General features: G+C 40.4%; 1 protein-coding gene and 2 long non-coding RNA genes across 6 annotated transcripts in view; 1 reads left to right on the plus strand and 2 right to left on the minus strand.

Moving 5' to 3' along the window:
• The first annotated feature begins 2,149 nt into the window (after window positions 1-2,149).
• Window positions 2,150-15,201, plus strand: part of LOC125713357 (protocadherin-19-like) — a 56,716-nt gene continuing 43,664 nt past the window's right edge. The window contains exons 1-2 of one of the 4 annotated variants that reach the window (XM_048984389.1): window positions 2,150-5,443; window positions 7,812-8,157. In XM_048984389.1, the coding sequence (XP_048840346.1) occupies window positions 3,312-5,443; window positions 7,812-8,157 (2,478 nt within the window). In that variant the 5' untranslated portion in view covers window positions 2,150-3,311. The remainder of the gene's footprint in view (window positions 5,444-7,811; window positions 8,158-15,201) is intronic. The other 3 variants (XM_048984391.1, XM_048984390.1, XM_048984392.1) reach the window with 3 other exon arrangements.
• LOC125713360 (uncharacterized) lies at window positions 8,067-11,138 on the minus strand. Its single transcript, XR_007383567.1, has 3 exons — window positions 10,928-11,138; window positions 10,743-10,831; window positions 8,067-8,205 (listed from the first exon to the last, which is right to left on the minus strand). It is a non-coding gene; the product is annotated as an uncharacterized LOC125713360 (long non-coding RNA).
• LOC125713359 (uncharacterized) lies at window positions 13,353-14,482 on the minus strand. The gene is made up of 3 exons (XR_007383566.1): window positions 14,440-14,482; window positions 14,157-14,280; window positions 13,353-13,914 (listed from the first exon to the last, which is right to left on the minus strand). It is a non-coding gene; the product is annotated as an uncharacterized LOC125713359 (long non-coding RNA).

The raw sequence follows: 15,201 nt of genomic DNA on the forward strand, positions 1-15,201 counted from the left end.
AGATTTACAAGATGGCGGCACACGAGAGCAAGGTGAAGCCAGAGACACTGGGAACGACCAACAACCAGTCAGGAAGAGCGTGACCTAAGCTGACTGCCAACTCATCTGACTGGGCCTCATGAAGGATAACATCAAGCGACTTTCAGAAAGTGGTGTGAGGTGCACAGCTAGGATGATTCAAAAATAGCTCCTAGAAGCAAGCCTGAACTCCTAAAAAGCAAGGCAGAAGCCCTTTATTGATAAGTATCTGCTTAGAGAGGGTGGGGGTAAGGTCATCTTTTCCGATGAGTCCAATTTTCAGCTCCACTCAACACCTGGCTGTCTGATGGTTAGATCGAGACCAGGAGAGGTCTACAAACCCCAGTGTCTCATAGCTACTGTGAAATTCGGTGGAGGGTCGCTGATCATCTGGCGGTGCTTCGACAAGGCTGGAATTGGGCAGGTTTGTCTCTGTGAAGGACACATGAGTTTGAGAAATATATTTGACTGCTTCCATCTGCCCTAACCATGTTCCTCAACTCCGATGACTGGGTTTTTCAGCAGGACAATGTATCATAGAACTGGACCAATCAAGGTGTGGATGAAGGACCATCAAATCAAGACCCTTACATAGCCAGCCCAATCTCCAGACCTTAAACCCCATTGAAAACCCCCATTGCAATACTATAATGCAGAAGATAGATGGTGACAAGCCATCAAACAAAGCTGAGTTCTTAGAATTTTTACTCCAGGAGTTGGAGATCGTGTCAAGATTCATCAAAGCTGTGATAAAGAACCGGACTTTGTTCCACCACATATTGATTGTTGAACCCTTCCAAAGTAAAAACATCATTGATGTATTACTTAATAATGGGTATAAATTTCTTCAGTTTGCATATGTATAACATGTTTTTTTTTTTTTTGGTAATTTCACTGGTTGTCATTTTCTGCAATTAAATGTTCTATAAAATACAGACACATATCCATAAATAGCAAAATTAATGACACTAAAAATATTGATGTGCTCTCAATTTTTCCCGAGCTTTATATATGCAATCCTGTCACAGGCAGGTATAATACTACTTGACATTTAAAGAAGGCAACTCCTGGATCTGAATGTTTTTGTGCTTCTCTGTTCCAATTTGTCATAAACTGGAGATTTGCTCTGAAACAAGTAATTAAGTCCAGTACCTTGAATTTCATTAAATATGGTCACGCATTATGCTCCAGAACTGCTACACGAAATCCAACAGAAGGCAGAATGTTACCTTCTCATTTTCATCCCGAGTCTATGGCTTTTTCATCAATTCAGTTTCAGACATGCTTGATTTCATCCACTAATCATGGCAGTACAGCAGTATATTAGGTGAGTGTGTCAGTCGTAATACACACATGTCTGATTATTTTATACAAGAAATATTCATTAACAATTTGACCAACGCTTCCTTTGAAGGATGGTGCTAGGGTAGGAGGTGTGTGTGTGTGTTTGTGTGTGTGTGTGGGTGGGTAAGTGGGAGGTGGGTGTATTTAAGTAAACAAGGTAATTCTCCTTTGAGGCAAGTGTTACATACTAACATAGCTACACAGATAAAGGGGAGAAGTAGTTTTACAATTTAACATAAAACGCCTACTTACCCCACCCTTAACCTTAACCATAAGTAACCAAACTAAATACATGTCTTTTGGCGTTTTCAGTTTTTATGCAGTCACAGATTTTTATTAAATTGAATTTCCCCTTGTGGGGACCGAAAAAAAATGTTCTCCACAACGTCAAAATAGCAGGTTTTATCACGTTGTAGGGACATTAGGTCCCGACAATGTAATGTCTACCTGGGTCGCACACGCACACACACACACACGTCACACTTATGACGTAGATACCAGTTCATCGAATTGCGTGTTTTGGACACACGTATCAAATTAATGAATAAAAAAAGTTCACTTATTCAGACAAGTGGAAACGACAACTAACATTAAAGCGCGATCAGTACATAACGAGCGTCAAAATAATATCAGCAGCAGTAAGAGTTTGAAACACTTCTAATTATCAGTGAGAGAAGTTTGAAGCCCAAGTTAGGTCTGCAGCAGCAGGTTGCTCCGCCCACTCGGCGGTCTGTCCCTCGGGTGTGGCCTCCGATTGGCTAAGGTGGTTGCGGGTCTTGAGACTGAGAAGCAGCCTCTGAGCGAAGGCTAGCTGTTATGATGCAGTTCGCTCGGAAGGTGCGAGGTTTACGTTCGCGCCGGAGTTCTCTGCATTTAAGACCAGCGTTTGTTTTGCACCTCATCCAGATACTGGATATTTAAACGAATCTGATTTGATTTGTGTCTTTTATATATATATAAACAGTATCTGTCAAAGGTTTCCACGTAAATAATGCGTACGTTATATTTGGCAACCCGTTTGGATTGGATTTTGTACAAACTACCCTGGAACGCATGAAGAGATGCTCTTTATGTTTTTCTTTTATGGTGCGGTTCGTCAGAAGCGTTGAACAGGAAGAATTTTACAGAGCTTTGAAGATTCAGAGAGATCCCCCTGTAATAAGGAAACTAGGCTACTGGATAATCTTGGACTACACTGTAAGCTTTAAAATGTGCTCCCGCAATGACAGCGTCTTGCTTCGTTTTACATTCCATGCTGGTAAATTGATGCATTAAATCGCGGACTTTCTCCGATGTGGATTATCTTTAACAATTTTCTGGATGTGAAATTCTGGAAGACTGTAGTTTTAAAAGAAAGTGATTTCGAAAAGAAGTATCAACTGGAGGAAAAATAGTTCTCACTTAAAAGAATAAATTTGATATGCCCTTGTTTTTTTCCTGAAACTGTATAAATATAAGGATCGCGCTGTTATTTACACGTAACGAACTGTCTATACTGGGTTTTTCTTTACTGTTCTAGGCGCGTTAGACGCGTTAATTTATACTTTAAGAAATTTCAGTTTCAGCTTGTGGCTAAAAAGCCTTATCGATGGCAAGAACAGCCTCCTGCAAATCGCTGTGTGAATTCCGTCAGTCTGTGAACGTTTTAAATTGCTTTAAACATTGCGCCCCTGAAAACGATGTAGAAGTTAACTAGATAAAAGCAAATTTTGTGTAGAGTAATTGTATCATATTAGTGAGTCGACCATCTATAATTTGATAAAACTGATTTGCAAGGCAGGATATGCACTCCGGAGGCAAGATGCGCCATTACATTTGCCGGATAACTTTATAGTAACGAGAATGACTGGCTAATTTGCGCTGCGACTGTGATAAGTGTCGAAATGCTGATATTTCTGTTATAGAGCATAAAAGATAGACAAAAATCAACAAGTATACCAGCCAAGGAAATGGATTTTATAAAACTTCTAATACTTTTTCTGTCCTGTACTTTGTCGGATTCAGTAATTAATTTGAAATATTCTGTGGACGAAGACCAGAAAGCAGGGACGGTGATTGCAAACGTTGCGAAGGACGCAAAAGATGCAGGATTTCTGGTTGATCCCCGACAGCCCTCTTTGCGGGTTATATCCAATACTGCGCCACAGTTGGTGGACATTAACCCCGCCGGACTTCTTATCAACAAGCAAAAAATCGACCGAGACGTATTTTGCCGACAGGTACCTAAATGTTTTATCTCGCTAGAGGTCATGTCCAGCTCTATGGAAATATGTGTAATTAAAATTGAAATTAAGGACCTAAACGACAATGCACCGGTTTTCTCCAGGGATGACATAGACCTGAATATCTCAGAGACTGCCTCTCCAGGCACCAGGATTCCCCTAGAGGGGGCAAGTGATCCGGACGCAGGAAGCTTTGGTGTCCAGACGTACGAAATCACCCCTAAAGATATGTTTGGGTTGGACATTAAGACAAGGGGGGATGGATCTCGGTTTGCCGAGTTAGTGCTGGAAAAAAATCTGGACAGAGAAACGCAGTCTCATTACAGTTACGTGATAACTGCTTTGGATGGAGGGGACCCCCCGAAATTCGACACTGTTTCACTTAATATTAAAGTGATCGACTCGAATGACAATAACCCAATTTTTGACCAATCTGTGTATTCAGTTAAGGTGATGGAGAATTCCCCTAACAACACTATAGTTATTGACCTGAATGCGACCGATCCAGATGAAGGCACGAACGGCGAGGTGGTGTATTCGTTTAACAGCTACGTGTCCGATAAAACAAGGGAGTTGTTCAAAATCGATCCTTTTACTGGTGTCATTACAGTCAGTGGGCTTTTGGACTATGAGTCCGTGAACACGTATGAGATTGATGTCCAAGGCAAGGATTTAGGTCCAAATTCTATCCCTGCTCACTGCAAAGTGATCGTGAATGTTATGGATGCAAATGATAACGTGCCGGTAATTAAAATGCTGTCGGCGAACAGCGAGATAGTGGAAGTGAGCGAAGACGCGCAGCTCGGGTACGTTATAGCTTTGGTCCGAGTGTCAGACAGAGACTCGGGGGCTAATGGACGGGTGCAGCTGCGGCTGCAGGGCAGTGTGCCCTTCAGGCTGCAGGAGTATGAGAGCTTCTCTACTATACTTGTTGATGGGAGGCTGGACAGAGAGCAGAGGGACACGTATAACTTAACGATCCAAGCGGTGGACGGCGGCGTACCGCCTCTCAAAGCAGCGAAATCACTGACGGTGAGAGTGACGGATGAAAACGATAACCATCCTCACTTTTCTAAGCCACATTATCAAGAAATGATCCTAGAAAACAATACCCCCGGGGCTTACCTGCTCTCCGTGTCCGCCAGTGACCCGGACCTGGGGCTGAACGGCACCGTGTCCTACCACATCGTGCCGTCTCAGGTGCGGGACATGCCCGTCTTCACCTATGTCTCCATAAATCCGACTTCTGGCGACATTTATGCGCTCAGATCTTTCAACCACGAACATACCAGGACTTTCGAATTCAAAGTTTTAGCCAAAGATGGTGGAAACCCACCTTTAAGCAGTAATGCCACTGTGCGCATCGTGATCTTAGACGTTAACGACAATACCCCCGTTATGACCACCCCACCCCTAATTAACGGCTCGGCAGAGGTGTCCATCCCCAGAAATGCTGGTGTTGGGTACCTGGTGACTCAAGTCAAAGCCGATGATTACGACGAAGGGGAAAACGGAAGACTAACTTACTCTATTTCCGAGGGAGATCGGGCTTTCTTTGAGATCGACCAGGTGAATGGCGAAATCCGCACGACGAGGACGTTTGGCGAAAACGCTAAGAGCAGCTACGAGATCACGGTGGTGGCCCATGACCACGGCAAGACGTCGCTGACGGCCTCCGCCTTCATTGTGATATACCTCTCACCCGACATGGACCAACAGGAGTCTATAGGATACGTCAACCTGTCCCTGATTTTCATTATTGCCTTGGGCTCTATTGCTGCTATTCTTTTTGTCACTATGATTTTTGTGGCTGTGAAATGTAAACGGGACAACAAGGAGACTCGAACCTACAATTGCAGGTAAAAAGGCATTTCATGTATTTAATTATATTTATATTAAAGAATAAAAGGAATACATGTACATATAATGGTAGATGTATTATTATTTGTTATTAATAATAATACTACTACTAATAATAATATAGTAGTAGTAGTGATAGTAGAATTCACTCCAGAATGACTATTTAGAAACGTTATAAAGTTTTGCAAATTCTTCTGTTAAGATTCCAGATTTTGCTTGAACTTCGTCTCTTGCTTGCTGCTTCAGTAGTTTAAGTATTTAAGGTAGCATCCCATCCAATTATATAAAATTTTAAAACCATTATCATTTATACAGAATAATGACTTGTAATATTTTAGGACAATTATAGCTTTATTATTTGGCACATTAAACATAAAATGAATTAATAGAGATTCAAATGGACAGGGTGTTCACTGTTGGAGAATCTGTTGCCTAAATCTGAAGGCAGCAAACTGATAATGAACAGGAAGTATGTATCATGAATAGTATTTTTTTTGCTTTTTCCATCCAAACCAAGAAAGCATAAATGTTAAATGTTATACCATATCCCAGTTTTGTTTTATTTTTTTACATTTTATTTGATTTTTCACTTGAAGATATAAACTATATTTCCTGATTTAACTGGAAAATATATTAGTAAGATGTTTTTGTGCTTAGTCACTTGGCATAATATTTTCACTGACATAGATATATGAACATTTTGCTGTTTTCACGTCTTTCCTGCCTTGCAGTTATATTGGTTGGGTGCGTCAGGCTTTCATTGGAGTTTCCACTAGATTAATTTGTCCATTACGATCTTTTTCTGTTTTATAACTGTAGTGCAATAATGGAGTCATTAAATTCACTTTAGGATGTAACTTTTTGTCTTACAGCATTGGCCACTCATCCTGCAACATTTTTTTGCATAGATTATCCCTTGATTTCATATGCAATGCCATTTGATTTAACAATATAGCCTAATGGTGTAGATGAAGTTAATACCAAAAAGCACAAATAGAAACATTTTAATGTTTTAATCAGAGGAGTGTATAAATTATAAAGATGATTTCAAGCTTTCCTTGCACTGGAGAGCTTTAAGTGATGGAAAAGTCGATTTTACGTAAGATATGAAGGATAAATCATACCTGTAGATAAGACTGTAAGGAGAGTTTGTAGCCTAGTCTTGCTCTGCTATCTTAGTGCTGTGCATCTCTTTGCAGTGGATCATGCATGTTCTCCTTTTAGTAATAACCCATTCCAGCTGCTAGTTGCTGTAAGCTACCTTGGGGCACTACGAGCGAGATCCTGTGAGCTAGTCATTATTTACCTGTCAGATGCTAACCTTCATTCTCTCACTGAGAAGCTCCGCCTTTGTACCACTAGCTTGTGTCACTCTCTCGTCCACCCGCCCCCCCCCCCCCACCCCAGTGTAATGTTAGGGTGATTACTTATCCCCCTTTGACTTAAACCATATTCTATAGTCCATTACAATGAAGGACTTCCTGTTCCACTTTCAACTTAGTTACTGTACAACAGGAAGACAGAAAGCTAAAGTCCAGAATATTACAATGCCATATATTTTGTAAAAGGTTTTTTTTTATTCAATATAAAAGAACCCCTCCCCCGTAAAACAATAGCCTTGCAGTTACATTGCACTTGAATAAACGGGAATTTTATTCATGTGGCGTATCACTGGAAAGCGTCTTCTACAAGGGCAGAATCTCATAAGAGGGTGGGTTGTTAATGCATTTTTAACATGAATAAAGCATAACATAATGGTGCGCTGTGTGGGACAGTGTAAACAAGCTTAGAGATCTTATAAGTAAACTCAGATCAGGTTCACTGGTTCACTGCCGAGTGCAGTGTGTCCCATCGTATTTGAATACAGTTTTGCCTAGAAAGTGCTCAGCAGAGCTTCCTAACATTAAGAATGAAAATGATTTCAATTTGTGGCAGAGAGTATCTAGATGCATTGTTCTGAATTAGCCCCACATACTGGCCAACTAAATTTGCATTTTTACTTTACCTTCATTTATTTAATGCTAATGGATTTGCAGTAGTGAAAGAAAGAAAGGAAGGAGCAAATAGTGTGGGTTGTATTTTGAATCTGCTTGCATACTGTGCGCATGCATTCTCTGTGTCCTTTTGAAGCCGTGTGTGTTTTTGTGGCGTGGTATGTTTGCATTCTGAATGCTTTCTGCTGATGATGGTGATGGCAGCATGGAGAAAGGCAAATGAAATTAACCAAGCATTTCACTTGTGTCTGTATAAGTCACATACTCATGGGTCCCCTGTGTTATTCCTCGTGAACTAGGGCCTTGTTGCGATGACGCATGGCACGCCTTGACTGTGCAGATACCAGTTCACTGCTTTATTGAGTCTGTTCAGTTTCTTCTACCTGCGCAGGGTGGCAGAGTACTCTTATGGAAACCAGAAGAAGTCTAACAAGAAGAAGAAGCTCAGCAAGAATGATATTCGGCTGGTGCCCCGTGACGTGGAGGAGGCGGACAAAATGAACGTGGTGAGTTGCTCTTCACTCACCTCCTCGCTCAACTACTTCGACTACCACCAGCAGAGCCTGCCTCTGGGCTGCAGGCGCTCGGAGAGCACCTTCCTCAACGTGGAGAGCCAGAACGTGCGCAATGCCGCCGCCAACCATGGTTATCACAACACCTTCAGCGGACAGGGCCCACAGCAGCCTGACCTCATCATCAACGGCATACCGCTGCCAGAGGTGAGGCCCACTCTCCTGCCGGAGGGGTTCAGTGCTGGGGGAGGCAGCCTGCATCAGGGTATAATTCATCACTACAGTTTAAGGAAAAGAAACATACAGTACACTATATGGCCAAAAGTATGCGGACACCCCGATTAATCAGTAGGGTTTTCCGTTCAGTCAACGTCCACTGTTAACACATATGTATAATTAAGCACGCAGTCACACAATTTCCTGCAACATGCAACAAACTTTACCAGCCGAATGGGTGTGCAGGAATGGTTAGTGCCTTTACTCTTGGCACCATCATAGGATATCTTCCTACCAATAAATCAGTTCACCACATTTCTGACCTTCACTTGACCTGGTCAACCTCAAGTGAAGTGACTGTGAAGTTGCAGGACAATAAGTTCAGTTGTGAAGTTGTCAGTCGCACAAGCTCACAGAAAGTTACCGGGGGTGCGTTTCCAGAAACCTCCTTAACACTACGTCATTCATAAATTTTGCCTTAAGTTGTATCTTAATGCTCCGACGTATTTCCCGAAATGTTCTTAGTTAAGTATATGTTCGGTAAGATACTCTTTCGTAAGCTTGGTCTGAGCCTCTCTTAGCTGTCTCTCATCACTGTTGTCGGATTATACTGCTCATTTAAAATAAGACTAACATTGTTAAGGGTACAGTTTCATAACCAAACATCACTTAACTAAAAAATAAGTGATTCATATGATAAAGTGATTTTGTCTGATCCACGACTACAATCTTCGTTAGGTTTTGTCCTTGTGCACTGGATGCACAGTGAATTGGCCCCAATAACACGCAGATTCATAATGAAAGATAAGGAACACGTTGCTGATTCTGTTTTTATTTATATATCGGGAAGGGGGGGGGGGTTCTGCCAATATTGGGGTGGACACGTTCCCCCTATTTTCTCACTAAATGTGCCACAGTATGTCTAAACTTCATGAGGTTGATATACTGCAGATTCGTGTATGTATTTGGCTAATATATTTTCCCCAAAAAGCACCCTGTAATAGTCATTAGTAGTCAGTCCTGAAGCACATAGGACATTCTCTTATGTTAAGACAGTGATGCCACTTTTCTTTCAGTTATTGGCCCATTGCTCATCCTTATATCAATGACATATTGGTGCACGCAGGTGTTTTATAGAACAAATAAAAATAAACTGGTGACACTACAATCTGGGGAGGCGGGTTTGTGCACCCAGTCGGCGAAAATCATATTTACGGTTAGATGATTCAATTTGTTAATTTTGTATTTTATTTTTAGATTCTCCACAGTTCTGATTAATGTAGTATTTTTTAGGATTCCTGCAGTGTTATATTTATACAGAACACCACTTTCTCTCATGCCGCAGTCAAACAGCTGCTGCATGGAGGGAATAATCAGTTCTTTAGTCATTGATGTCAACCAATCAGGTGTTCCGGTGCCTATTAAGGTCTCATGTAAGAAGCTCTTCCTTAAGCAGTTTCGTAAGACATTGTGCGGGAAATAGACGTAGCAAAGGAAACACCTTTCGTTAGATAGTACGAAGTCTTTCCAGTCTTTGCAAGACAGTAAGAGTCGTCGTTATCGGGAACCGCACCCCTGAATACCCAACATCAATTCTCAGCAAATCCAGCAATGTTCCAGCATCTAATGAAGAGTTTTGCCAGAAAAGCAGAGCCTATTAAAGCAGCAGTGGACTGACTTACTTCATATTAATATCCTTGGTTTCCTACTGAGATTTTGGACAAGCTAGTGTCCACAATCTTTTGTCCATATAGTGTTTATGATAAGTAATGCAGGTTTTGGATTGGTGGGTGATACATTGTTAAAACATCTACCAATGTAAAGGTCATGTCTTCCATTGAAATGAATTTACTTTGCTGCTTCTTGAGACTGAAATCATGTCACAATTCCCTCTTAATTAGGGTTGATGAAGTGGTTAGAGTTTGCTGCACTTGTGCCAGGCAAATTCTGGAGGGCTGACAAAATTGATTTATTTTGTTTTGCTTGGCCTGCACGTTCTTTTATTTGTCAAGCAGTCAGGAAAATATTGCGAGCTTGAACTCCTTCCAGGTGTCACTAATCTAGCCAAAAAGCTGTTCCAAATGTGACTGAAGGAACATATATTAAGAGTAATGTATGCTTAATTACCCCCATATGAATGGGAGTGCGGTCTGTCTGAGGTTTGAAGCTTTTTTTATGGGTAGCAGCATCTATTTATTTGTTTGTTTATTCCCAGATACACTGTTAGTTCCTTTATGTTTATTTTAACCTGGATTATTTTTATATGTCATGCATGCATTCAATATCAGCTTTTGTGTTTACTGCCAGACACATGAGTGGTGAGTGGCATGGTGATCAGTGCTTAGCACTGTTGCCTCGCACCTCTGGGACCCCAGTTCGTATGTGTGTTCTCCCCGTGTTGCAGTGGAGTTTCCCCCCACAGACTAAAAATTTGCTGGATACCAAATTGCCCACAGTTGTGAATGGTGTGTGATTGTGCCCTGTGATGAGCTGGTGCCCTGGGCTGTTCCCTGCCTTGTGCCTGTAGAATCTGGGATAGAAATGCTCCTCAGCAATAGGGTCTGGGCCCTGCTTACCCGGATCAGGATAAGCAGCTACAGACACTGGATGGATGGACATGATAGAGGTGAAACTATCCCAAGCTTGTGAAATTGTTTCAATGACTCTGTAGAAGAAAAAAAAATCATGAATGACTTATCAATTGACGAGCGACCTTCTTTTACTTTCCATCGTTCATCTGTGCGGTGCGCCTGAAAGCTACCCTGATTTACTGTGATTATTGTGGATGGCTGGTTCAGGCAGCATCCTCTGAAGCAGCACCCAGAGAGCAGTATGGCGAATGAGGGCTGTTGGTTTGTCTGCTCCCCTTAGCCCACAAGCCACACTTTAGTCCTCCAGGTGAGCAGAGAGATGAGCTATGGGCACAGAGACATTGCAATTACGGTGCATTGTAAAACTGATGGTGGTGGTCGGGCGTAGGGAGGCAATAAAGAGACCTTTGAAGAAAGATTAGAAGGCTTTTATACGTCTCTGTTAATGAAAAAGGAGTGGAAAACAAATAAGGTCGCAAACAGTTTTTGATTATGGCAAATGCTTACGGCTTATGTGTCTTGAGCAGTTACAGGCATCTTTTAAGGGCAGGAACGGATGGGTGTTGGGTTGCACTGTTGTCTCTCAACTCCAAGGGTGGTGGGTTCAAGTCCCTCTCTTTATGTGCAGCTTGCATACTCTCCTTCCGTCCCATGGGTTTTCATCCACAATTACGGAGATATAGATGTGCTGTCCCTAAATTTTCCATAGTGTGTGTGTGTGTGTGTATGTGTGTTAGGCCGGTAACAGTACACATATTCCTGATTTAATGTGTTTGTACAGAATACATAAATACATTCTGTATGCTTTCTGAAATACATTATTATTTTAGTATGTTTTAGAGATGTTTTTAATTTCCTCTAAAATTTCAATGAGTTACATTATGATTTTAATGCCAGTTGTACGAAAATGAAATAAATATCCATTTACCAGGCAAATTGCCACATAATCCGTGACTGTCCATGTGATATGTAATATACTTCACATCCCAGTAAAGAGATTATATTTTCTAGAGACAGCATGAAAATTGCAAATATCCAGATAAACCACCGTAAGTGCTTGAAGGAATTAAATTAAAATCCTGCTGTGCTGCATTAGGCTTTGATTCCCGTCCACCACCATTTAGAAAAGTTGTGACTTTGGATTCCCAGTAATAAAAATTACAACAGCAGGGTGAAATTTAATGGATTTAACGAACTGACACACGAAGAAGAAGAAGAACAACAATAATAATTTGCAATATAACTGAGGCTTCTGTAATAATCAATTAAAACCATATTTCTGTATAACTCAAATGAAAAGGCAGGCAAATCTTAATTTTCAGCAAAGGGGGCTCAAGCTGAAATGAAACAGTGAGGCTAGAGTACTAACACTGAATTAAAAAAAAGAAAAACGTTCCTAAGACACAAGGGAGACTGATTCAAGGACTACAGTTAATTTTTATCCCACTCCAAACATACTTGATTTAATTCCTGGAGTGTGAGCCACCAGAGATTTTGGTGAGAAATTCATTTTAGCAATTACTGGTTAGGGGTTGAGAATCTCAAGCTTGATGAATGCCTGACAGACACAAAACAAGTACTCGTGAGACCAAAGCTAAGTGAATATCTTGTGTCTCACCTGTGTAGCTCTCTCGGTGCACAATGCTATTATTTACGAAGCCGCTTAAGGAATCTCTTTATAGGTCTTGTGGTTCCATTTCTCATCCTATTCTACCTCTCTATTTGTGTGCTTATCGTACAATTTACATTCTCTAGACTGGAGAAAGTTACATTAATCCAGAAATCTAAAGCAGCTTAGGATTTTTTTAGGAATCTCAGTAATGTGAGATTAATAAAATAGTGCTTAAAATTAGATATCGTACTTAAGTATATAGTGGTTGCATTTCATTCAGTTTTGCTCTGCTTGCCATGTGAACGCCCTAGTTCACAGAATTATCTAAAACCAGATAAGTTCCAGATACTCAAACTTTTGTGGAAACTGATTACCTCAAAAAATTTTTGTAAATAAAATTTTTGTTGAAGTGCTCAAAAAATAATCATTGACTACTTAATTTTTTATTAAATGATACTAAACTTAAGCAGTAATTTTTAACCTGGCTCTAAAACTGAGATATTACTGAAGAGCCTGAATGTCTGCATCAAGCGTGTTAAATTAGGGCTGTAGCTAAGCTCTGCAGGGTGGCAGGTCTTCAGGAGCAGGGATGGGCGGCCCTGCTGTAAACAATTAAAGAATTCACTTCCAGCGATAACAGTTTATCCTTCGTGTTTGAAACATCACCTTAGTTTCACACAGAACATACTTCACAGTCCAATAGGAAAAGAAGTAAGGGACAATCCCTTTGGATAATGCTCACCTTTGACTTTAGTAAATTTGCAAACTTGAGAAAATATCCCCCAGAGAAAACAGGAATAAAAATGTAACCAAAAATACTGAAAAGCACATTCAACTCAGTAATATTTCATTTTTGAGAATAAGCAGGCAAGGTTTAAGTGTTTTACTATCATCCAGGCCCATCAGTTGTCTTTGGATGAATGTGAAAGTGTTAATGAGTTTCTTGGGATATTCTAAAGGCAATGATTGCATAATACATCCTAAACAACAGAGCAAATGTTTCAGTCAGCCAGGGGAGATTGTGCATAACAGTTTCATCTTCCAGCACTATATCAGTGCTTGCAGGACTGAACAGAGCAGGCCTTACCGTGTCATGGACCACTGTTTGGAGAGCAACAGGGCCGTCTGCACCTTCTCCAGCTGGAATAACAGCGAAACTCATGGCTACCTGAAGGAGCTAGAAAAGGACATTTTCTTGAGAAAACGTCTGACAACCAAGTGCATAAAATACTGCAGATAAACAGTGGAATGGAGGAGTACATGAACATGCCTCCCTGTTCATTCTGCAACAGATTAGATTTTTTTTTGTACTGGAATTAGAGTATGGAAATTTACAAAGTACAGCACTGTGGTTGTAATAATATTGTAAACAGTACAAAGAATATTTGTGATTGATAATCTGGAAAGCGACAAAAAGCACTGATAGTCGTATCAATTCTGTCAAGGCACTCAATACTTCCATCTCTTAAACTGTGATCTATCCTGAAGCAGGTACATTGGTACAGTAAGTAAGGCTACAGTACATCTTGTGTTGACATCATGGACCTAGAAAGAGAAGCAAAAAAATTAACATTTATAATACAAACGTTTGACTTGGACCATCCTGCACTGTCCTTGAGTGACATGTACGGTCAGCCAAAGTAGCAGTTACGCTAGCAGCAAACAGCAGTAAATGCAAAGAAAGGGCTAGCAATAGAAAGAGTGTCATCTGTCTATGTGTACTAAAATAACTGATAAATTTAGATTCTGCTGTCACTTGCATTTGAGGCAAAAATGGTTAAACTGACCTGGCAATCGTAAGCCTTCAGGACGTCAGGCAGCATCTCCGCTATCCTGCCTGTACGTGAAGCCTTGTGTCTGGTCAAGGCCACCAGTCACACTGTGCCGGACAAACTCAGCATAAAACTGGTTCTGGAAGAATCATGTACGCCATTAAAAATAATGAAAATAGTTAAGAGGTAAATTCAGCTCAGTAATGAATGGATTAATATGAAATTGACTTTCACACCAGGAAGTTATTGAATTACCCCGGAAAATACATTTAGAAAAAGAAAAAGCACAGTCGGATACCTTGTTTAAGGAGTTGAGAATTGCTCATCCTCCACAGGAACCTGTAACAAAATGGCACAAAGCTTAAATGCAGGACTAATATTCTTTTTACAATAAAACATAGTATTATATTTCCCCTGAGGTGTTATATTTTAAGCCTAACGTAACATTTAACATTTAAGTACACCATTTTCCTGCAATGTTAAGGTATCACTTGGTACCTCATTTATTAATAATAATGAGTAATAATATGAATATTATTACAAATAAAATACAAATGGCACAAAGCAAACTCGAACTGCCATGTGTACTTGACAGAATCATAGATTGTAGAAAAGTAGACGTTGGGTCAGCGTCACCATATTAGTCTGCCAGTTTTACTGTCTAGATTCAGCTACAAAGGCATTGATTAAACTGTGCTGTATTTTAGCATGTAGTTCATTATAATAAAATAATGCTATTTATGGATGAAACAAATTGTACAGTCACCCAGCGGAGTCATATACAGCAGTCCTCATGTATCGCTTGGTGATACTTAACAAGACCTACCGCAGATATTAATGAACCATCTGCGGATAACGTGATTTTCCTGTATATACAGTTTAATGAATAAGTTACGCACATTATGTTAAATTACCTGGGTAAAACATCACCAACATTAAATACATTATCACTTATGTATATTGCGCAGTACTGTACAATCTGGAATAAAAGAGATTCGGACGTTTTAGATTCATTATTAAGATCCAAAATTGCAATGCAAAGATAAGTATCAGGAGATGA

The sequence above is a fragment of the Brienomyrus brachyistius genome, chromosome 18, assembly GCF_023856365.1.
Source record: "Brienomyrus brachyistius isolate T26 chromosome 18, BBRACH_0.4, whole genome shotgun sequence".
Lineage (NCBI taxonomy): Eukaryota > Metazoa > Chordata > Actinopteri > Osteoglossiformes > Mormyridae > Brienomyrus > Brienomyrus brachyistius.